The sequence below is a fragment of the Pseudonaja textilis genome, chromosome 4 (genome assembly GCF_049901715.1).
Source record: "Pseudonaja textilis isolate UNSWEBS1 chromosome 4, rPseTex1.2, whole genome shotgun sequence".
In the NCBI taxonomy this organism is placed as follows: Eukaryota; Metazoa; Chordata; class Lepidosauria; order Squamata; family Elapidae; genus Pseudonaja; species Pseudonaja textilis.
The window spans coordinates 19,682,905-19,706,950 of record NC_141993.1 but is presented as its reverse complement, the minus strand read 5'-3'; the positions used below and the strand labels follow the sequence as shown (position 1 = coordinate 19,706,950).

General features: G+C 38.9%; 1 protein-coding gene across 1 annotated transcript; it reads right to left on the bottom strand.

The window, feature by feature from the left end:
* Positions 1–2,315: 2,315 nt before the first annotated feature.
* On the bottom strand, positions 2,316–22,565 carry NUDT13 (nudix hydrolase 13). The gene is made up of 9 exons (XM_026713511.2): positions 22,367–22,565; positions 21,557–21,659; positions 17,698–17,837; positions 16,764–16,871; positions 15,138–15,244; positions 13,073–13,198; positions 8,909–9,020; positions 7,143–7,297; positions 2,316–6,512 (listed from the first exon to the last, which is right to left on the bottom strand). The coding sequence occupies exons 2-9, from the start codon at positions 21,655–21,657 to the stop codon at positions 6,324–6,326; spliced, it is 1,038 nt and encodes a 345-aa protein (XP_026569296.1). The 5' UTR covers positions 21,658–21,659; positions 22,367–22,565; the 3' UTR covers positions 2,316–6,323.
* Positions 22,566–24,046: the final 1,481 nt, after the last annotated feature.

The window sequence follows — 24,046 nt, the reverse complement described above, 5'->3', positions numbered from 1 at the left end:
CTCTGAATTCTGCCATCATTTCTCTCATCATTGTTTTCATTTCCTCTTTAAAGGACTGTTCCCTGATTCCCGATGCTATGGGAGAACAGCTAGCCTCTGTTGAAAGCCTCCTTCTCTTGGGTGAGGGCTCTTCATTGCATGCCTGAGAGCATTGTCTTTCTGATTCACTCATTCCTTCGTCCACACAAAGAGCAGGCTTGAAAAGACTGATTTTCAGTGCATTCTAGTGTTGCGCTCTTTTCCTGATGCTTCATTGTCATTGGCTTGCCTGTTGGAGTGCAGGAATTTCCATTCGTCCCCGCCTCCTTTTCTGCCCTTGAGAAGCACTTCTCAATGGCCTTTTGTCTCCTTAATGCTTCTCTCTCATCTGCCTTGGACACCCTGCTGAGGCCTTTCTGAAGGTCTCCCAGCCTCTCTGGGTTCCTTTGTGTTTTGCTCTCTGATCAGGCCAGGGGCAGGGAATTTCTGTTCCTCTGTGCCTGCCTCAGTTTCAGAAAATTTAGCCATATTTCCTTTGGCTTTTTCCGAGAGCTGAACCCGTTTATGTGGGGCTTTCCCATCTTGGAATAACGGCCCGGCTCTTTCGTTTACTCATGGTTTGCTGACTTTCACTCTGTCTATTTTCTCTTTTTTTCTCAAAGAATCCAAAGCGTTAATCCTATATTTTCTCTTTCTTTCTGAGCACTCCCTCGTGTCCTCTTTGCATGAAGACGGAATCATAAACTGGGCATGCGCAGTGGAAAGGGGGCTGGACTAAACTTTGATTGATTCCGTCTGTAAGCAAGGAAGCAGGAGACAGCCGACGCTTTGGATTCTCTGACCTGTACAACTGAGAATTAATAGACAAAAAAATAAAATGTTAACTAAGAATTTGACAGAACAGCAGAAAGAAGAATTAGAAAGAGCAATAGGACTTCAAACGACAAAGAAAATCAAGTATTTAGGTATATGGTTAACTGCAAAATGTACAACAATAAAAGACAATAACTATATGAAACTCCTACAACAAACAAAAGCAGATTTGGAACTATGGGGGAAGTTACAATTATCACTATTAGGGAGAATTGCAGCGATTAAAATGACTATCCTACCTAAATTTTTGTATCTATTCCAAACAATCCCCATAAAATTAAAAGATTTTTTTTTATAGAAATGAACAAAATTGTGGCAAAATTCATATGGTTAGGGGAAAAAAATTAGAATAAAAATAAAAGTGCTACAGAATAGTAGAGGCAGAGGCAGCTTTGAACTCCCAGATTGGGAGCTTTATTATAAGGCAGCAGCCCTAATCTGGACCAAAGAATGGGTTAATTTAAATAACAAAAGGATATTAAGTGTGGAGGGCCATGATTTACAAAAGCAGTGGCATACCTTTCTATGGGAAAAAGAAACCAAGAAACAATCCTATTTCCATAGGCATTTGATTAGGGACTCCGTGATACAATATTAGAACAAAATTAGAAAGAGACACTATATGAAAATTCAGATATGGCTATCCACAATGGAAGCCATGATACATCCCAATAATTTGGTTTTATGTAAAATGGAGAAATATAAAGATGTTTTAGATGAACAGGGGAAACTAAAATCGAATCAGAAACTTAAACAACAAGGAATATCTATAGACTGGTGGCCATATCTCCAATTACAGAATAGACATAAAAAAGATATAGAAGAATATGAAATCTATACAGAACTGCAATATTTAGATAAAATTCTTACAGGCCCTGATGAGAAAAATATTGCAAACATTTATAAATACTTATTAGAAGTCAAGTTAGAAGAAATTGTAAAAGGCTGCATGATAGCCTGGACCAAAAATACAACATAAATTTAGCAGAATGGGAAAAAATTTGGAACAGGAATTATAAATTAACAAGATCATAGGCATACAAAGGAAATATATACAAAATGTTTTATCGATGGAACCTACCTCCAAGGAGATTGGTGAAAATGTATCCCAATATGAACCCGGCATGTTGGAAGTGTAAAAAGAGACAAGGTACTTTCTGTCATATGTGGTGGTTTTGTCCAGAAGCTCAAAAATACTGGACCAAAATAAGGCGATGGTTACAAGAAATTGTCAAAGAACAAATAGAATTTGAACCAGACTAGGAATATTGAAAAAGAAACATGATAAAAAGATTCAGTATATGGTATTACAGGTATTAATGGTGGCTAGAATATCTTATGCACAATGTTGAAAACACAGTAACACCCCCCTCCCCAACGAATTGATAATTCAAAAATATTGGACTATGCTGAAATGGACAAATTGATTCTATAACTAAGAGACAAAGAAGAGTTGGAATATTACAAAATTTGGGAAATGTGGTTTTATTGGCTGGAAAATAGACAAATAGAAAAAAAAATGAAAGGTAAATAAGTAAATGACAGATAAATGTAAAATACACAAGAGATAGATATGCATAATACGAATGTTACAGTACTGTTAATGCTATGATTACTTTAAAAACAAACGTAAAGGAATCAATAGTTTTTTAAAAAAAGAAAAGTTATGTGGTTTGTAAACTTATCTCTGGCAAGTCTTCCCAACCACTGTTTTGCAAAAGCATTCACAATGATAAATATGCATCAGAATCCAAATATAGGTTCCAACTTTAAGTGACATTTATGGTTCCTTATTTTATTTCTACTATTAGTAAAGAAATGAGAAATCATCATTTTTATAATTATTCCTGAAGAGGTGTGTGTGTAAAAGGCAGCACTGATCATTGATCGTAACAGCACAAGAACAGGCACTAAGCACCAGATCCATAGAAGCATGGATTTACCACACTAGATAGAACCCAGGGGTAGATCAGTGTCTCTCAGCTGAAAGATGCATGGACTTTTAACTCCCAGAATTCGTCAGCCAGCCATCAAGGAGTTTCCACAGAAAATTGTGGAGAATAATAGAGCTAAAAATCTATGGGAGTTCCGGATTCAGAAGTACAGGCAGGCATTAGATCGGGGTGGCTTTTTGGGCTCCTATGCCAAAAATTGTGCATGCGCCTGCACGCTCACATGCCAGCACCAGAAGGCAACGCACGCCTCCCTGCCCCCTACACATGCGTGTGTAATCCCCACCCACCCAAATGCACCCCGCCGCCCCCTTACCTGCATTGCGCCTCATAGCTGATTTTCGGTGGGTTTGAGGCCTTTTTCGGCTTCCCAGAGGTTTGAGGAAGGCTTCTGCAGGCTTTGCAGGCCGAAAACTAGCCCCGTTTCATCATTTCCGGTATTGTCAGAAAAACAGGAAGTGGTTAAATGGGGCTAGTTTTCAGCCTGCAAAGCCTGCAGAAGCCTTCCTCAAGCCTCTAGGAGGCCGAAAAAGGCTGCAAATCAGCCGAAAATCAGCTGTGAGGTACGCGCATGCACAGTGAGGTAAGTCTGCCTACAGCTTGAGTGCTGGCACAAATGGCTCTGCGTGCTACCTGTGGCACACGTGCCATAGGTTCGCCATCACGGCATTAGATAATCAACCAGACACTGTAGTAGGAGACAAATTAATAGACAGAGACCAGAAGAGCTCTAGAGAGAGGCCAGGCAAACGAGGCGACCACCCAGCCATGCCCACCCAGTCACATGATCATCAAGCCATGCCCACCAAGCCACACCCAAAGAACCAATAGTAAAAAAATTTGCATCCCACCACTGATTTCAATAATGATTTTTTGCAGAGAAAAGCAAATACAAAAATATGATGTTGAAATTGTAAAATTCATATTGGCATAATCAGCAAAAGCTCCTAGACAAAATCTGGATTTTGGCTTTATGTCAGACTCACGTAAGAAAAAAATGCAAAAATTAAATGACCAACTCACATCTTTCAATCATTACAATTCCAACTGGCTTATTGATAGTATTTTCACATCCATGTTTTACTTGCAAAAGAGCCTCTTTCCTGCTGGCATGTGTATCACATACAACATTTGATTAAAGCAAATTATGGGCATATGAATCCTATCCTGAAAATATCCACAAATGGAATAACCAGCTTTTGAGTAATGCTATATTTATACCAACACTCTTCACTTTCTCCCCATTCCCCTTTTTTTCTTCTAATTCTTTTATTGATCTAAAACTTGGAGAATGAAAGATCCAAATATTATATTATGAAAAACTTAAAAATATTACATGAGCAGGAAATAGGAAAGAAGTAGACCTGGCATATGTACATTTTCCCCAGTTTAGCAGCATAATTTAGAACTGGGGGATATCAGAATTCCATAACCTCCCTCAATCCGCCTCATGCGTTTTGTTTTTTACAGTAGGAAAGGAAGACAATAACCCTCGGGGTTTTAGGTAAAAATAAATCATTTTAAGAACTAAGTTCTCTCTGCAATATTAAACAGGAAGCTAATACTGCTAAGGTAAAGATCACAGAAGCAGCATTTCTTCCTGTTCAAAAGGATAATCAGGTGTTTTATCAGCCACAATTTCTCAAAGAGTGGACAACCTTTGAAAGCATGTGGATGTAACTGACATTTTTAATAAATATGTTGTTTTGCAAAATTGGAAGCATCACAATTTTACAAAACAACTCCCAAGAAGCCATGGTGGTACAATGGTTAGAACGCAGTATTGCAGGCAAACGCTGCCCAATGCCTGGAGTTTGATCCTGATCTGCTCAAGGTTGATTCAGTCTTCCATCCTTCTGAGGTCAATAAAATGAAGACCCAGATTGTTGGAGACAATATGCTGACTCTGTAAACCACCAAGAGAATACTGTAAAGAAGTACGGGACGGAATATAAATCTAAGCGGTATTGCTATTTGAACCCAGTATCAATACCCCCCAACTGAGATTTCTGCTTCAACAGTTCATGTATTTCATTGAAAACAAAATAGTGAGACCAAGAAAAACGGTAGTGTTCAGTCCTCAGAATACAGATAGTTCTCAATTTATTATCATAATTGACCCCCAAATTACAATTGTAGCCCGTGTTGTCGTTACCTGGGTCATCATATGACCATGTCCAATTGTGCTACCTTTTTTTGAAGGAGTCATTGAGTAAATCATCACAGCCATTAAATGAACACTGTTGCCGTTAAGCAAATCCATCATCTGCAATGGAATTTTTTTCTTTTTTGCTAGAAACTGGAAGTAAATCCCAGTTTCTGGTAAAACATATCACAAATCATGGTCACGTGACTTCAGTATGCTGCAAATGGGCCATACATTTTAGCCAGTTGCCAAAGTGCCCAAAATGCAATCACATGACTGCAGAGAGGAGGGCAGCAATTGGAACTTTGAATCTGATTACCACGTAAGTAACCCTAAGGTGGTCCATTGGAACTTCAAACAGTTGCTAAGCAACCAATAATAAGTAGAGAACTACTTGTATAAGAGAATGCTAGGATCTACACTCCAAAACACATAAGCTCCAGTAAACTCCATATAATACACTAAATCAATATTCTATCTGAATTTACACAACTTTAACTTGGTTACCGAATTGAATCATTTATTATTTTTGTATACAATAACCTACTTGAATAAGCTGCCTTTAGCCCCTACCCACAAATCAAAGCAAAAAGAAACTGAAGGTGGTTAAAACTAAGCACAATTAACAGGTTAGCTGAAAGCAGTCTTTAGATCTTTAGCTCATCCAGTAAAATATGCTGGATAAATATAACACCCACCCCAATTTCAGCTTGCTTTCCCCCTTTTTGCTTTTGTGCGTATAATTAGGAACTTTTCACATATAAATGATGAACTTTCCTCCACCCCCATCCAAATCCTTTAAGTTCACACGAATTCTCACAGGGAATTTGGAAACATTTATATTTAACAAACCATTGCATTATTTTTAGAGATAGGAGGCAACTGTTTAAAAAGATGGAAGAAGAGTCAAACTGATAGTCAACTATGTAAAAGTAATACTAACTACAATGACTATGTGGACCTGATGAGTCCTAATAAGGGCAAAATTGGTCGTAGATAGTCCCCTAGTGGTCAAGAATTTTAACTTTACTCCCAACCTTAATTGGTCAAGATGCCTCCAGGAACAATCAAGCAATTCAAGGGCCAGGTTTGCCCACAAATGGGAAAAGAAATCCTAAGAAATCCCAGGAATACACTCAATTCTTATTAATTTTCCAAAGGAACAGAGGTTTAGACTGGTCTTGCTGCATGTTACTACTATATGGGGATATCAACCTCTCGTTCCAAATCCATTCAGTAATTTCTACAGCAACGAATTTTCAAGACAACATGCCAAATGGTTTACCAATACCTTCTCCACAAAATATGGGAGACTACTGCAAAAAAGGCATCAGATATAAAGTTACCATCGTCCCCCTTCACATTTTTTAAAACTAAGGAGAAGTTTTCTGTTTCACCCATTCCTGGATTAACCGTCGAGCTATAGCTTGTTTAGGTGGCACCCAAAATGAGGTACTGTCATCCATTTCTTTAGAAGGCTTTGGTTCCCGTTGAAGTGCCATCACCACTTCTTCATGGCTGAACCACTTGGCAGATTCAAGCTCTTGAGTATTGATTGTACACTGCAAATGAAATAATCGAAAATAAAAGCAAAACTGAAAAATTGTTGTCTTCTATTGAAGGTGTATTAGGGCACTAGCCATCGCTACAACTAAAACGGAGTAGGAACACAACACTGCCTTCACTTCAAATGTCATCTTCATCACAGTTTCAGCAGAAGGCAAGACTTTATTGTCTCAAGCTCCTTTCCCCACATGCAATGGAAGAACAGCCTATAATCTGCTTTAGAGAAATACTACAGAGGCTACAGTGTAAGATATGTACATTAAGTGTTCTCTTCAAGGAAAAAGATCATGAAATAAGCCAACAGCTATCTATTACAATCATATGCTCACTAGGCAGCATTGATAGAAAAGTTGGGTTGGGAAAAGTCTTGATCCAGAATCGTTTTTCAGCAGTTTCATAAAACATCAAAGAACTAAAGTGAATAACGATTATCAGGTGTTTTGGAACTCAGTGGCCTCAAAATGCATAGAATTATAACATTCAGAAGTTCCAAAAAGTTATAGGAATGTACTGTATCTGAAAGGAACCAGGTTAGGGAGAGCCAAGTTCAAGAAAGGTTAGGTTAGGTTCTCATTTATAAACTAGCATCAAATAAGATTAAAATAGGATTCTACCAGCATTCTTACTTTGCTCTGTAGCGGATGCACTAATGCATGACAAGCTATCATGAGGATGCTGTTTGGGAACGGCCAGTGCTGAGATGCAGAGTACCAAAGAGATTTCACTTCTAGGCCTACTTCTTCAGCAACCTCTCGTTGGACTGTCTCTTCTAGACTCTCACCTGGGAGCAGAAAACATATGAAGGACATTGTCATAGCCAATACCTCTGTATTTTTCTTTAGCATTGCTAGCGTAAGTATAAAATCTCTTACTGAAATATGAAAGTGGAGTATCAGGATTTTTAAAAAAATGGAATACGATCTACTGACAGTAGAGTTGACATATCCAACACCAAGTATTGTCCATATGCAAGAATCATCAAAATTTCATGAAAGCATGATCATGCTTAATGAATTAAGTCTGTCACCACATCAGCATAACTCCCTTATAAATTACTTTGCTTTATTTTAGACAATGTATTTCATTTCATTTTCTCTTTTTTAATGCCACAAGCTAGCTCTTGCATGTCAGCAGAAAGGCCAACTAGAAAAATACTTAATGAACAGTTTACGTGTAAGTCAAACGGAGTTGTTTTAAAATAACTACACAATATTAAAAATAATTGTTTAAAATATTGTACAAATGTTTTAAATAAATAAATTTCTAGAAACATATCTAATAACACTGCTAGTTACATGGCAATTAAAAGCCGGTTTGTTTTTTACAAAAATATTTAATTTATTTTTATAATTAATATAAAACCTGTCAATTATTGTCCTTCTTGTTGTTCTAACCAAAAGCTACATGTAAAGATGCTTGATTTGAGTCATAAATATAGATTTCCTCAAATTACCAAATACATAACTTGAATTCTATATTCATAAACTTACAACAGGTTAGGTAAAGATCTGGCAGGTACTATAACACAGCATACTAAATTGATCAGGATTAGGTAATGGTTAGATTTTTACTTTAGCAAATTCACTGTATTTGGTAAGTTTATGAATCAATATGTTAGAGCACATTCAAAAAACAAATTAACTCAGCAACCAAGTTAAACATGTTGAGTAAATGCAGGCTGTATCAAACAATTCAGAATTTAGATAACAATAATTTTAAATTCATAAAGACATCACTCCATTGGCTGGTTATATTTTGGAGAATATTTCTGGTGTTTTGAAGCATCAAAAAAGCTGGGTTCATAGAACATGCTAACCAGAAATCATGGTTTGCAAACTATAAATAATGAAGAAAGCATACTAGGCCATACTAGAACCCTGACACCAAATAAGCCACATCATGCCTACTTTCTAGGCTAAATAATTATTAAAAACCAATGGCTAAAATAAAACTTATCTCCCCAATCAAATGTCCTGAAGATATATTGAGACTAACACAATCCATATACTGTATTGGGATTGAACTCCCAGAATTCCTAGCCACTTTGGTTTCAACCTGTGTTACAACTGCAAGTAGCAGGCCTATCAAATCTGAAGGGCATCAGATTGAAGAGGGCTAATCCAACACAAATATTTCTGATTTACTTAAGTTCTAAATTTATCAAGATACTTGATGTGCTGACTTAATTTCTTCCTTTGCTTAACATTCATTTCAGAACAAATACAACACATCCATTAACTTCTTTGACCAGGTCTGAAAATATGGCAATTACATGCAACGTAATGAGCTAGTTAGTTAAGGCTCATATATCATCTCTGCTTTGAGTGAATTACCACTGAAGCTAAACTTAGAGGCTATCATTAAAATACATACTGTGGCCATGCTATCTTACCCATGTCACAGAAGCCAGCCAAAGCACTGTACATCCCTTTAGGAAATGATGCCTGCCGTACAAGAAGGCATCGACTCCCATCGGACACCAATGTAATAACCACCGGAGACATCTAAAAAGGCACAAACACATCAGAACAATGATTATATTAACCAGCTATCACATGAAGTTGCAAGTCAGAACAAAATAACACAAGTGTAAAATATGGGACCAGCAAGACTTGATTTCTATTATAGTATTCACTTACATTTACCTTAGAGCAAAATAACAGGATGACTTAATCCTTAAACCTTAAAGCTATTGCTAGCTAAAGAAAAAAGAAAAAAGACTGACAATCAGAGTAGATGAAATACCTGTGCAGCGGTTAAGCTGATGATCTAGAAGCTAGGAGACTGAGAGTTCTAGTCCTGCCTTAGGCATGAAAGCCAGCTGGGTGACTTTGGGCCAGACATTCTCTCTCAGACCAACCCACCTCACAGGCTTATTGTGAAAATATCAGGTGGTATTATCTGCCTTGAATTATAATTAATATCTCATTATATGTTTTACCAAATCCATCCACAGGGACACAAGTTCTGATCAGAGAATACAGGTAAGTCCTCAAAGCTACAACGGACCACCCAAAAAGGTACTTAGGCTTCCATTTCAAAGTTATAATGGCTGCACATACATCCCCCCCCCCCCATGGTTACGTGGTTGCATTTTGGGTGCTTGGCAACCAGCTCAACTGTTTGCAGTGTCCCTTAATCACATTGACCATGATTTTTGACTTTTTTTTAACCAGTTTCTGGTGTTTATTTCGTTTCCCGCAAAAAGCACCCATAACGGCCCCAGCATCTGCTTAACAACTGCCACCAAAAAAATTGTTGCAAAGCCGGTCTGGTCACATGGCAACTCGCTTAATGACTGCAACAACTTACAAGTGTAATTTCAAGCTCAATTATGGTCATAAGTTGAGGACTATCTATACCTCACAATGCAAGAATTAAATCAATCTATGAGGCGAGATCGATTCCACACACACACACACCCATGGAAATACATACAGGGACATGCACAGATGTTCAACCCTTATATATGTGTCCTCCGTCAGCACCAACTCTGCTGGCATTCAGGAAAACCAACAAGTCCTGACTATTCTATAAAGCTTTGTGGACTGATAGGGACTGGCAAGGTTGTTTGTTTCCTCAATGTGTCAGTGGTTAGGAAAGTGGGCTTTCGGTTTCCTTTTGTCTTCTTTTAATTTTTTTCTGTTTTACTTTGTCTTACTGTAGGCAGCTTAGAGCCTTGTTGGAACTAAAAGGCCTATAAATTGCAGAAATAAATATATCAATAAAATATGTTTTTCCAGTTAGGAAAAAAAGCACATTCAATAAGGGACTGAATCCCCTAGAGATAAGCAGCTGAACTGTCTTTCTGTCAAGAACTTTTCTCTAATAAGTTTAGTTCTACCTAGCCAAATGCCTCATATTTTTAATACATATTGAGAACAATACCTTGAGTTTGTTGCTTCAAATTTCACAGCACCAGCCTATCTGTCTAAAGAACATTATTAAATTCTTTCTGGATTTATTTTCAGAATGGATTTCATTTCCTTCTGCACGTTTTCTTTCATGGAGATGACAAGTAGAAGCTGAGGAATTCAAAGTATTTTGTTTCAAAATATTATTTGGGGACCTCCACACAAGGGCTTTGCGAATTTGGAACCAATTTGGATCTAATCTGGATCTTAAAGAGAGCACGTTACTAGCTAGCTTTGAAAGCTAAATGTTGAGAGGTTCACTGTAATTTACTTGAAATAAAAACACATTTAATGTTCTATTTATAAACCTGCTCTGTAGAACTTGTAGACAGAGAATTTTCCAACTATTGGAAATCTTTGCTTTAGTTCACCAGCAGTTTCCTGGTTTCAAGGTAACCCCCTTGTGATACACTTTTTAGCATCCTGATCATCTAAAACATATATTCATTCTCCTTCAGTCCAAAGACCACAGTATTGTGTAAGCTGGTTTTCAGCTACTGGGAAAGACACAAGGTTGCAGAAATCACAACATGCTGTTTTTCCAACATCACACCCAACAGGGATAATTAAATATACTGGCAAGAAAGGTAGCCTGGCAACTTGGCAGCTCCCCCTCTTATCAACCGTTTGTGTGTAGGGACTTCTGTTTTGTTTTTCTGCTTATAGCAATAGCACTTAGACTTATATACCGCTTTTTAGTGCTTTACAACGCTATAATTAATTGTAATAACAAGCCAACTCACAGAATATGAACTAAGCTATAAATGGTGGGGAAAGATAGCTCACAATGTATTTTCATTTTGGATGGAGTAGGTGACAGGGTTTTTATTCTACTGGCACCCCTGAGAAATTCATGCTGTTATTTGCCCACTGGTAGAAGCACTGACTGACAAAGCGAATTGTCTGCATGTTCCCAGTATTTCTAGAGATCAACAGAAGTGACACATTGGCTTCAAACTTGCTTTAAATAGATTGGGGAACGTAGCCAGTACCCTTAATTTAAAGTAAAAAATAATAATTTTCCCTCTGCAAGTATCATCCTAAGGATAAGTCATAATTAGTGTTTAAAAAAACGTATTTCCAAAAAGCTTTTGCCAGTGTGGACAAGTCTCACAGACTGCCTGGATGGCTTTAGAGCAGCGGTTGCCAACCAGTGGGCCACGAGGAAATTTTGGTGGGCCGCAGAGAAATCTCACTCCCAGAGCACCCCCCGCCACAAAGCAATTAATCCAGGCTGCGCAGAAACACAAGGCTGCGCCGCCCACATGGCCCGCGGGATCCCAACCCACCCACTCACTCCTTACCCAGTAAACTTGCCTGCTAAATTGCTATTTTTCCTTTTTCCGACCATCATCTGTTCTGCTGTGCTATTAGCAAGGAAGCAGGAAACGGTTGGATTTCTTGCTTTCTAGCTAGTCTTTAGATCTTCGGCTCAGCACAGCCAAACCTCCCTTAGGACTGAAGGTTTGCTTGCAAGCAAACTCAGTGCAGATTCACGGCAAGCAAATTTGAGAAACTGAGCTAGCTGATGGCAGATAGATAAGATCACTGAATGATTCTGTGAGCAACTCAATCTGCCTGCTTTGCCTGATTTTGGGTAAAAGTTGTCCTTTTTTAAAATAAAAAAATCAATATTTACATACATGGTGTGTTGTGAGCTAATTTTGTGAGTTTGCTTGCAAACAAATTTTATGTGACAGACAAAGCTAGCCAGTGGCAGATAGATAGATCTCTGAATGAATCTGTGATTCTGTGAGCAACTCAATCTGCCTGCTTTGCCTGATTTTGGGTAAAAGCTGCTCCTTTTTTATAAAAATTCAATATTTATATAAATGTTATGACTCCCCTTCGAAATTCAAACGAACAAAACAGAAAGCAGCCGTTTCACAATTAAATCAAACGGAAAGAAGTCTTACAAGATAACGGCTGGCAGAAATCACAGCATAAATCTTTACTCTGTCCGGCAAACCAGTCCTGGCAATAAATCTTCAGCCTCAGAGCTCTTTGCTGTAACGTCTTCACTCAAATAGTTATTTTGTTCCTGGCAAAATGTACCAGCCCAGCTGTGTCCTTTTATACTCATTAAGGCAACGTGCTAATTTACTGACTTGCCCTTCTCATTCGCTTCAGCTGATTTTGCCTTTTCAACCGTCTTCTATTTTTTACATTTAACCACAAATTTTCCAAGTTCTCATCTCCACTAGAAGACTCTCTCAAAACTTCCCTGTCAGCCATTCCCGGCTGTTGATCAGATAAGGAACCAGAGGAGGTCAAAGGTCCTGACAATTCTTATACATCAGGTCTGTTGTCCTTTGTCATGTCCATCTCCTCATCCTGGTTATCAGTCCAATCAGTAAGCCAGGCCGGTTCATATTGTTCTGCCATAACCTCTTCACTTGAACTCATATCAGTCACAGGAGCTGAATCCAAGCCCGGAGCCACAACATATAAATATTTATAATATTTACATATAAGCCATGTCCAGCCAGTCACATGACCAAGCCACACTCACAAATTAGGCCACGCCCACAGAACCGGTTAGTGGTTCCTGGGATCTAAAATTATGAGTTTGGTGGTCCCTGAGGTCCAAAAGGTTGGCGACCCCTGCTTTAGACCATATTCTTTTCCATTCGGAGGCCTACCTGTGGATAGTAGATGATTCCATTGGTATGACAAACTCGTTTGCTCCCAGATAAATTCTTCACTGTGGGCTCTCCAGTTTTGCCGCAATATTGGTGGCTATCATGCCAACGCAGGAGTGCCTGAGACTACAAAAGTCAATTCAGTGAATCAGGATAGGAAAGGCTCTGATCGAACAAAAATTTTAGTACAGGTGATCTTCGACTTACAACCACAAATGAGCCCAAAATGTCTGTTCTAAACAAGACAGCTACTGAGTTTTGCCCGTTTTATGACCTTTCCTGCCATAGTTGTTAAGTGAATCACTGAAACTGCTTGGTTAGTAACACAAGTGTTAAGTGAACCTGGCTTCCCCATCGAATTTCCTTGTCAGATGGTCACAAAAAGGGATCACTGGGACACTGCAACCGCCATCAATACATGCCAGTTGCCAAACATCCCAATTTTGAACACATGATCATGAGGTACTGCAATAATTGTGTCAAAAACTGTCAGCATTTTTTTCAGTGCCACTGTAATTTTGAACGGTCACTAAACAAATGATTGTAAATCAAGGACTACCTTCAATTACTCTAGCTAGACTGTTTGCATTGATTTTATTTGGAATTTGTTCAATTCTTGCTTCCCTTTAAGATTTTTCCTTTCCCAATAAATTTACCTTTGTCTTTAGAAATCTGCTTCATTGGCTTAATGAGGGAGTTTCTCATTAAAATCATCTTCTCAAGGCAAGGCTATGTGACTAAGCATTTCTTAACTCCTGTGTACACCCAGCACAAGATTTATTAAATTCTGCATTTCTGAGTGAGACGGGACTTCTTTTTTTTTTCCCCCAGGGCTGGCCTAAAGAGAGGAGCCCTGAATATGAGTGCTAAGAAAGGCAGAACTGACAGATTTCATTCTGGAGAATCTAGATCATTCTTACTAGTGTGAGAAAAGTACAGTTCCCTTACACGAGATTCCTTCCAAAAAGAGCCTTGCCTGAAAGGCTTTGAATTATCCCCCTCCTTTTTATTTAGGAAATAAAAATAAATTATTCCCTCAGAGATTCTTTTTAGTTTCTCCAGCACTTATTAGTGATACAGAATCGTGAATATCCCACTACTGGATGCCACATCCACTCAAATAATATTCAAAGCAGAATTCATTATTGCCAGGCCTTTCCTGGGATTGAACCAGGTCTGCAGCACAGTAATATTGCTTCCACTGCCCCCAAAAATATGGTGAGTAAGAGTTGTCACATCTGGGTCAGGCAGACAGAAGCTGGAAAGATGATATCCTAATCTATCTTGAATACCTGACCACATCAAAATGAAAGGTGTGGTTACATAGTAAAAAGCTGGATGATTGAGTTCCAGCACTACACTTAAGCCATAATGGGACTTATCTGGCTTTGGCTTTAAAATCAGCCTCTTTCTATTTGCAGTTTATGCTTTATCAGCTCACATCAGTTAGTATGACGTGTAATGCTAAATCAAGCAGTCAAAAATTGCCCATATCAGGAAGCTAACATTTCTATTTTCCTCTGGAAATGCTTACAATTCTTTATCAGCATTATATATTATATAATCCCTATCTCCTATTTAACAAACTACAATTAAAACAAATAATAGCCAAATGCAAGGAATAAACTTATTAAACTAGCAAATAAAAAAGAATCACTTCTGATCTTCTTATGTTCACCTGTTCTAATAAATCAATGGAATAATGCAGTAAGTATCTCTGATTTATCATAAATTTCACTGGGGTAATGTATGACAGATTCCAGATTCTTCAATGAATGGAAATTGATCGGCTCCAATCAAAATTCCTAAATGGTAATGACAAAATTGAGCTATTCTGATCAGAAGCCAAGAGCCCTACTTATAGAAAGGCAGTTCACAGAATTGAGAAGACAGAAAAATAAGAGAGAAAATGCATAAATCAAGCAGTCAAAAATTGCCCATATTAGGAAGCTAACATTTCTATTTTCCTCTGGAAATGCTTACAATTCTTTATCAGCATTATATATTATATAAGAGTCTGCATTATGTAATTTGTTTTTACAGTATTTTATGCATAAAATCATACCGTGGAAATCAAAGATGCATCTTCCTCCTCTAATTGGAAGAAAGCTTTCTGTAATTCTCCAAACGATCCATCAAGTTCAGACTCAACAGCAGATTTTGGCAAGGATCCTGGAATTCAATAAATCTGTGGGAATCAAACATCTTTATTATTACCCCCTCCCCCAGACCTTTTCCATGGATTAAACCACCATTATTGCAGAGTTAATACTGTTGCTGATACAGTTAACCAATAATTGTACTATAAAATTAAATAATCATTCAACAACATTATTCAGGTCAGTGATTCTATATAAAGGATAGGCTGTGGTATGAGCAAGATGAATGGCTGTGGCAATTATCTTATCACAGAAATGGAGATTAACAGCTCACATTAAATAGGCAGATACTACTCTGGAAAAAAACTACCCTTTCTTTCCCTATTTTCTGCTGCATAGCCTGATATAAGACATGATTAGCGCCTTTAAAAACAGAACCAGCTATCACTTTTAGTGGAAAACTATGGCCGGGATCAGGGGGTTAATTTGTAGGAAATTTAGAAAAACAATAACATCACTATAGAAGTTAGTGAACCTAAAGACCTGATCTACTAAATGTTTACAAATAAACTCAATGAATACAAAACACCATTCTGCTTTTTGTAGAGTCTTGGGCAAGTATCCCATAAAGCTTCCCAGCACTTAAGGAATTCAGAAACACCTAACAATGTTTTCAGAAAATATAGGTCCAGTTGTATTTGGTGAGAACACACAAATTATTAGACTGGAAATCAAGTTTGCAAAGACCACCAAATTATTCAGGACCCCTGAAAAATTTCCCTTAGCAAATGAACAAGCATCAGCCTTGCACGTTCAATTTAGGGAATACAAGGTTAAAGAGAATACCTTACATCCACCTTGAACTATTTCGTACAGTTATGATCTTTTCATTTTACAAATGAGAGTGGATTGCTGCGGATGGCTGAATTTCAATCTTTTTTTAAAAATGACTAAAGCAAAGAGGCATGGCAGAGAATTATGAGGGTGTTTTTTAATCACTCTCTCAAAATACTCCAAAAATAAAAAAAAATAGTTTTCAGGATCCAGTCTGGGTCGGTCACAGGAATCAGAAGTTTAGTCTTCTGAGCTTTCGGAATCATGCTGCAGCCTATCTTCAGGGAATTTCTCTCTGCCAGAATATGTGCTTTGGGCTATTCTATGAGTGGTATTTAGTAGCTGGCCGTTAACATGCCAATTAACTAATAGAAAGCCACACCCAACAGGCACCACATAAATACGATGCATAGAGTCCGAAAACTCACAAGACTAAGCCCCTGGATTCAGTAACTGACCCAGTTTGGATCCTGCAACATTATTTTGGGACACAGATATTTGCCTTCATTCATAAAATAGTTTTCTTTTGAGAACCAAATGTACAAGGCCCAGAATGCCTCCAACTAGTTCCAATGCAGAGGATTTGCCACCAGAAGCCAAAAATGGCACAGTCTGGGTGGATCATACCAGAAACCTTTGGAATTAATCATTCCCAAATTGACCAATGTGCACATCCTTCGGATATGAGATTCGGTTTCACGATTTTTAACGTAGCAACAAGGGTCAGGTTATTAACGTTCATGCACACAAATTCTAACCTAGGTCAAGAGCAAAATATGGAGTGCACTCTTCCGAACAGCCCACCAGCATGGATTCCTCTAGCATCTTCTCGCTCTTCTGAAACTTCTGCAAAAGTCTTTTTATTTCTGAAAGATATTAGAATAAGGAGATACCTTAAAAGATGCAACCACCACCCCGTAAAGATTCATTAACGTATTTGCCATTTAATATAGCAAGTCTAAAACAGATGCACAGATGCTATATCACAAATCTGGATGAATAGAAAGCAACATTATAATAAAAGTGATTCCCAAAAGAATCCAATGCTTGCAGTTTTACAAGAGCACTGAGACTTCATTTTCTATTCAAGATCTCCAACGCCTTTCCCTTAATCTCATAAATCGCTATCATCCCAGGTTGCTTGCAAGCAGAAAACAAGGACATCTTTGATATCTTGTAGCATTAACGATGCCCCTGCTCTTTACTTCAAGGTAGAAACTTCCTAGCATCGCAAGAGAGACTTGATGGAACCAAATGAATCGAAATGATGTTTCTACATCATTGATTGTGGTCAACCAGAAGGTACAAAGCCACCTCTCAAGACACTTTAACAGAGCTGGAAGGGACCTTGGAGGTCTGCTAGTCCATTCCCCTGCACAAGCAGGAAACCCTATACCATTTCAGACAAATGGTTGTCCAATCTCTTCTTGAAAACCCCCAGTGTTGAAGCACCCACAACTCCTGGAGGCAAATTGTCCCACTGATCAAATGTTCTAACAGTCAGGAAATTCCTCCTTAGTTCTAGGATGGATTTCTCCTTGATTAATTTCCATCCATTCCTTCTTGCCCTGCCTCTGATGCTTTGGAGATTTGGTCCTTTCCAAATCCATGATTCTTATACACAGAGCACAGCTCAGGAATATCAGCATTGATCTAGTAAAATTATGTCTGAGTAATATAGAAGGTAACAACCTGCTGTCTTTAACTTTGGAGCTACTAACGCTTTTCCTTTTCGCTGCACGAAGGGAGAGAAGTTGTAAAACAGGAAGAAAGTTCCGGAATTATAGGCCTGCCGACAAGCATCATCATCTTCTTTCAGCTTGAACATGTATCTGTAATTAGGAAAAGATTAGAAGGAGCACCTTGTGAATAGATGAAACAATCTCCCCTGCATTCATTCAGCTTTGCTACATGAAACTATTTAATCCTGTTAATGTCTGTTCAAAACTATACTCTTGTTTCTTACAGTTGCTGTCTATGGCTGCCAAGTCATCAGAGCAAGCTTTCGTTGCTGTTCTTTGTATTCTCTCAGCATCTGAGCAGCAACTTTCTAGTTTGCAAAGAAAATCATGGCAAAGCTGTCTTGGCTTCAAGACAGAGAGAAGAATCCTAGGGACTTTGTGAGAAGATGAGGCAGGACTATCCATCCTCAGCTCACGAAGTAATACTGCAAACTATCTTTTGTAGTGTTTCTCTGGTGCAGCAGCTGAAGTACATGGGACTCTCGCTGAAGGCTATTCAGAAGCTCCAGTTGGTCCAGAATGCAATGGTGTGGGTCATTATGCCATCTGCAAGTTACACTGGTTCTCTCTAGATTCTGGGCACAATGCAAGGTGCTGGATCCATTTTAAAGCTCTACAGGCCACAGATCCAGGTTACCTGAGAGACTGCCTCTCTCCTAAAAACATCTATAACAGGGGTGTGAAACTCCAGGCCTGAGGGCTGGATCCAGTCTTCAGGGTGCTTAGATCTGGCCCATGGGGCCTTTCTAGGAACAGCGAAGGACCAGCCCACGGTGCCTCTGCCAGCAAAAACAAAGCTCAGGAAGCCACGGGTGGCCCTCCTGAGCTCCGTTTTCACCTACAGGGGGTTGCAAGAAGCCTTTGTAGCCGAAAACAGAGCTCGAGAGCCCGTTTTTGCTGACAGAGCGCTCAGATCACCACAGGCACCCACGATACGAGTGATGTTGAGCTGGCCACGCCCACCCCAACTCCCCAAAGTCAAACACAAGCCTGATGCGGCCCTCAATGAAATCGAGTGACACTCCTGCTCTACACATTCCCACAGGGAAAGCACGCTCCAGGTTCTCCTTTAAATATTGTGACCATATGAACACTAGGAAGTGTGACTGTAGGAATAGTCTCCACCCCTATACAGGTAGTCCCTCAACTTACAACCACAATTGAGCCCAGAATTTATGTTGCTAAGGGAGAAATTCGTTAAGTGAATTTTGCCATTTTATGACTTTTCTTGTCACGCTTCTTAAGTGAATCACTGCAGTTGTTAAATTAGTAACACGGCTGTTAAGTGAATCTGGCTTCCCCATTGAGTTTGCTCCTCAGAAGGTCGTAAAAGGGGATCACATGACTCCAGGGACACTGTAGCTGTCATAGGTATGAACCAGTTGTCAAGGATCCAAATATAAATCACGTGACCGTGGGGATATTAAAATAGTTGTGTGGAAAATAGTCATGTCACTTTTTTCAGTGCCATTGTAACTTTGAACAGTCACTAAATTAACTATTGTAAGTCGAAGGCTACCTGTATATGATAAGCCCCAACTCTGAAAACTTTAAAAATTCCATCAAGATGTGGCTTTCCCCCCAACATTAGGGTCCAAATTAAGTGTCCTTTTGTTGACTAATTATCACATTTGCTCATCGTTTTACATATTGTTCCTTTTTAATGCTATATAGGGGGCAGGAAGTGTTGGTTACGGCTTATTTCAGCTGTACATCAGCCAAAGTCACATCAGGCACCTCTATAAATCCACCTCTATGATAACCACGCTTTGCTATGAAACGATGTGGTCGGGCTGAATTTTTTGGGAGGAAGATAAGGAAAATAAAATTCTGCCACTGCCTACCAGTATCCATCGGTATTCATCTAGTGTCCTGCCAGTGTGTGAGGGAGTTGAGGGCTGTTTGGAAACTGAAATAGTATTCGTTGTGTAAGCAAGGAGACATCAAGGAACCTGAGTGTGGCTTAGCTCAACTGCAGTTAGAACTGATTTCTTTTCAGGTGGGGAGGAGAGTTGAGGGCTGTTTGGAAACTGAAACAGTATTTGCTGGGTGAGCAAGGAGACAGCAAGAAGCCTGGGCTTGGCTTAACAGTGGGAAGAGACTCCTTTTCAGGTAGGGAGGGGGAGCAGAACTCCATAGCATCAGAGCGTGTTAATAACAATATAGGATATACTAATACTCTGATGGTCATTTCAAAAAATCCTGTTAGCGAGCACCTAGAAGTCAAGAGGAAACATACGTGCCAAATTTCAAGTTTGTAGGCTTTAAGGTTCTGGAGATTTTGTGATGATGCATGAGTGGTATTTTGCTTTTATATATGTAGATTCCACAATGGATGTCCCTCTCATTGTCATCATCACCAACTAAGCATATCTGGAGAAATGAAGGCTGCTGCTGAGGTCCCGCTATGATATTCCCTATCCTGTGGTAGACCCGCCCCGTACTTTGAATGTTGGCATGACATTTCCCTCTTTCACCTCTCTGGCTCCGAAAGACGTCATTTGGAAGCATCCGTTGTACTTCCAGACAGCAGAAAGTAAGTGGTTTGCCATTGGATGCTGGTGGGTGAGAAGGCTGTGTAAGGGTTCAGGGGAGGGCTGAAGGGGAGGGAGGTCGACTTTATCGCTACTGCAGCACATCCCGGGACTCTCATCCTGCCACTTTAGAGCATGGCACCAGGCACAAGTAACCGAGGTTCGAGATCAACAACCTTATATCTGGAATAATGAATCTAATAGCATCTGTAAATCTTTTTCTGCGTTTTTTGCCTCTTTTTCCCTTTAACTGGTCTTACAGTAGAAGGAACAGATTCATCTGAACTGAGGAGGAAAATAAGGGGAAAAATTCTGCCTCTGCCTACCAGCATCCATTGGTATTCATCTGGCTAGCATCCTGTCAGTGTGTGAGAGAGTTGAGGGGTGTTTGGAAACTCAAACAGTATTTGCTGTGTGAGCAAGAAGGAAACAGGAAGGAGCCAGGGCATGGCTTAGTTCAACAGTTCTGTAGTAAAAGTGCTTGCAGCTGTGAAAGTAAACCTGGAACTCCTCTTCTCCGCTTGTGTTTTGCATTTGGGACAAATTTCTTTAACAGATGAGGAAGGGGAGTAGAACTCCTTAGTATCAGAGGGCTGTTTGGAAAGTCAAACAGTATTTGCTGTGTGAGCAAGGAGGAGACAGCAAGGAGCCTGGGGTGTGGCTCAGCTCAACTGTTCTGTAATAAAGCTGGTTGCTGCTGTGAAACTGAAACTGAAACTCCTCTGCTTGTGTTTTGCATTTAAAAGAGATTTCTTTTCAGGTGGGGGAGGGGGAGTAGAAGCCTTAGCATCAGAGCCTGTTAATAATATAGGAAATACTAATGCTCTGAGGGTCATTTTGAAAAATCCTTTCTTAGGAAACACCTAGAAGCCAAGAGAAAGAATACATGCCAAATTTCAAGTTTGTAGGCTTTACGGTTCTAGAGATTTTCTGATGATGCATAACTGCTTTTTCATTTTCATTTTATATAGTTAAAAAATAATTAAACTTCATCTTGCAAAGAGCTGCACAGTATTGTGGAGACACAAGAGGGCAGCATGGATTGGCAGAGTTCCTGCACATGGAAAGAAATGATTATATTCAATAGGGCTCTCTGTAAATAAATGCAGGACAGCCCAAAGTATTTGACCAAATCTACTGCTATATTCACAAATTTTGTAAAACTTCACTATAATGTTCGATAATTCTTAATTTTTCATTAGCTAATTTATTTTAAGAAGATTTGATAGAACCAGCCTATGCCTTAGACTCCCCATGGGCTAATTACATACATACCTCATTCTCCCCACATAAGTTGAATAAATCCTACAATATTGAGCTGAAGTTCTTCTATATCCCACTTGACATGCCAAAGCTATCACCATCCTGCATGCCATAACTGAAAAAAAAAAACAAGAGTTATAAAAATAGTGGTAAATTACCAGTTTCCTAACCAGATTATGGAAGGAACAAGTCATCTTATTCATTCATAAGGGCAGGCGAGGCTGCAGGAGAGAGAAATGATCTATCACATACCAAAGCTAGCAGTTACTCAGACATAGCTCAAACTTATTATATATCATTTTATCTTTCACTATGGTTTAGATTTTAGGCTTTTTCATTATTACTGGCTCACCTAAGAAGGCCTTAATGACTGAAATATGAAAACAACCCTAAATAACTAGAAGCCTTTTGAATATTCTCCCTCTACTCGAACTTGCTGTCAGTAGTAGTATCTATGAACAGCTGCAACTGTTCTAGCTCTCAAACGGCAAGTGGCATTGCGTTTCTTTACAACAAAAATCCTCACCTCACCCAAACTATAAGACTACCAAAGCAACCCTCCACCATTTTTATTTAGAATAAAATGGTAAATGCAATGCAGTATCTTCGTGTACGTCTTTAGAGTTGCAAAGTAAACAGTATCTTTAAAAAGAAGCCGTGTTAACGTTTTTCAGGTTTTTTTAAAAATGAAACTAAGGGATTCTAGAACAAGCTATGGATATAAACCAACATCAGGCGACGGTCGGGAAAGGGGAGGGGGAGCAGAAGGGGATATTTAATCCGAAAGTAAAGGGTATTAAAACTTCTTGATCACCCTCTAACCTTTTAATCCGGGAAATGCTGAAAAGCGTGGCTCTGCTTGCAAAGACAGCAAAACACGGAGACGCAACAAATAGGGCAGAGTCAAAAGTTAAATATAGAGAGCTGAGAAGATGTGACCATTCACTGGACGTAGTGATTTCAATATCAACGATAGTCAAACGCACCCCTCCCACTTACTAGCCTTGCAGCAGCTCCCAACAATTCCCGCCAGCAGGAAGTATTGCATTGCAGTTCCGCCACGAAGGGGTAAGCTTTGCTACCGCAAACTACGTTGACCGTAATGCCTCGCCTTGGTACTCCCAAGACATGTGAGCGTATGTTGCGTTTTAAATGCTGGAGTCTTTAGAAGTCGCAATTTGTTTAAAGCGCCCTGCTGATTTTTTTTTTCCTTTAACGATAGGATTAAAACAGCAAAGGAGTTGCTAAAAATTGTAAGATTAACGCTGCAAATGCTGAATAATTTTTGCCCAAGATAAAATGCAAAAACAAAAAAACAAAACCATTAAACAAACCGAAACGCTGGTTCTGTTAAACCAGTTTAAAAATAGGCTGCTCAAGAATATAAAAGGAAAGTGAGCTAGCTCCAAGCTGGGATCGATTCTGATAATAGATCTCCGTTTAGCTCCAGGGCTACTCAACTGTAAAAGACGCTCCTCATGTTTCTAAGATAAATGGAAAAACTAGTTTTACCCGAGGATGAATCGCCAGAGAGACGGTTGCTAGCAGTTAATGTAGACCTGGGTTGTTGTTTTTTTCATCTTTGCAGCTGGAAATTATATGAACGTCAACTCCCAGAATTCCCTAGCCAGCCCTGACAGTAGACGGGATAGCTAACTACATATAAAACAGCTTGTCAATTCTCCATGCTAGAATATTCTCCTAATAAACCTTTTAAATCAACATTAGGTACTAGGCTAATTTAAGAGGAAAGTATACAGGCGTAGAACAGAACGGAACAGTATCCTGTAATTTCAAATGTAATGGTCATTTTTAAAAAAGTATTGTTAGTAATAACATTAAAAGAAAAAAGGGTTCCTAGCAAATTCTATTATAAACAACTCCAAACATTTTAATCCTGTTGCTCAAAAGATTTCTTTCTCCTTTTAAAAAGAATAAAACCAAACTCCAATTTAAATATAGGCAGACAATACGTTCAATAATCCATAGCTGCAAATTTGTTTTAGGTTTCTTCTAGTGTTGTCCTGTAATTTTTTTAGCTAATCCTTAGCCCCAGGTTTGTAATTATTCATATTTTGATAGGTTCCAAATACCAAAAGAACATACTACCTAAATTGTGGCAATTTATATGTTTCATTGACAAAGAACATATATATCGTTAGCATGCAGCAAATCATACATGTTACATATGATTAACAAAAACAAAGTTACATAGTTTCAAGTCTAACAATGTCATCCCAAATCTGTGACAATAACAGGACAAGACCAAACCATATGAGTTAGGGTCCTTGGCACTCTCTGAGCTTGGCTGTTTTCTTGCAGATGTTTCACTACCCAACTAGGTAACATTGTCAGTGCTAAAATAGTTTCCTTACAAATAATGTGAATTTGGAAGATTTATGAAATAGAATGTATAGCCACAGAAACAAGAGCACCCAAGAAATATAGTCAGCTTTGTGGTAGTGGTATTCACTATTGGGCAGAGCAGAATAATATCCTAAG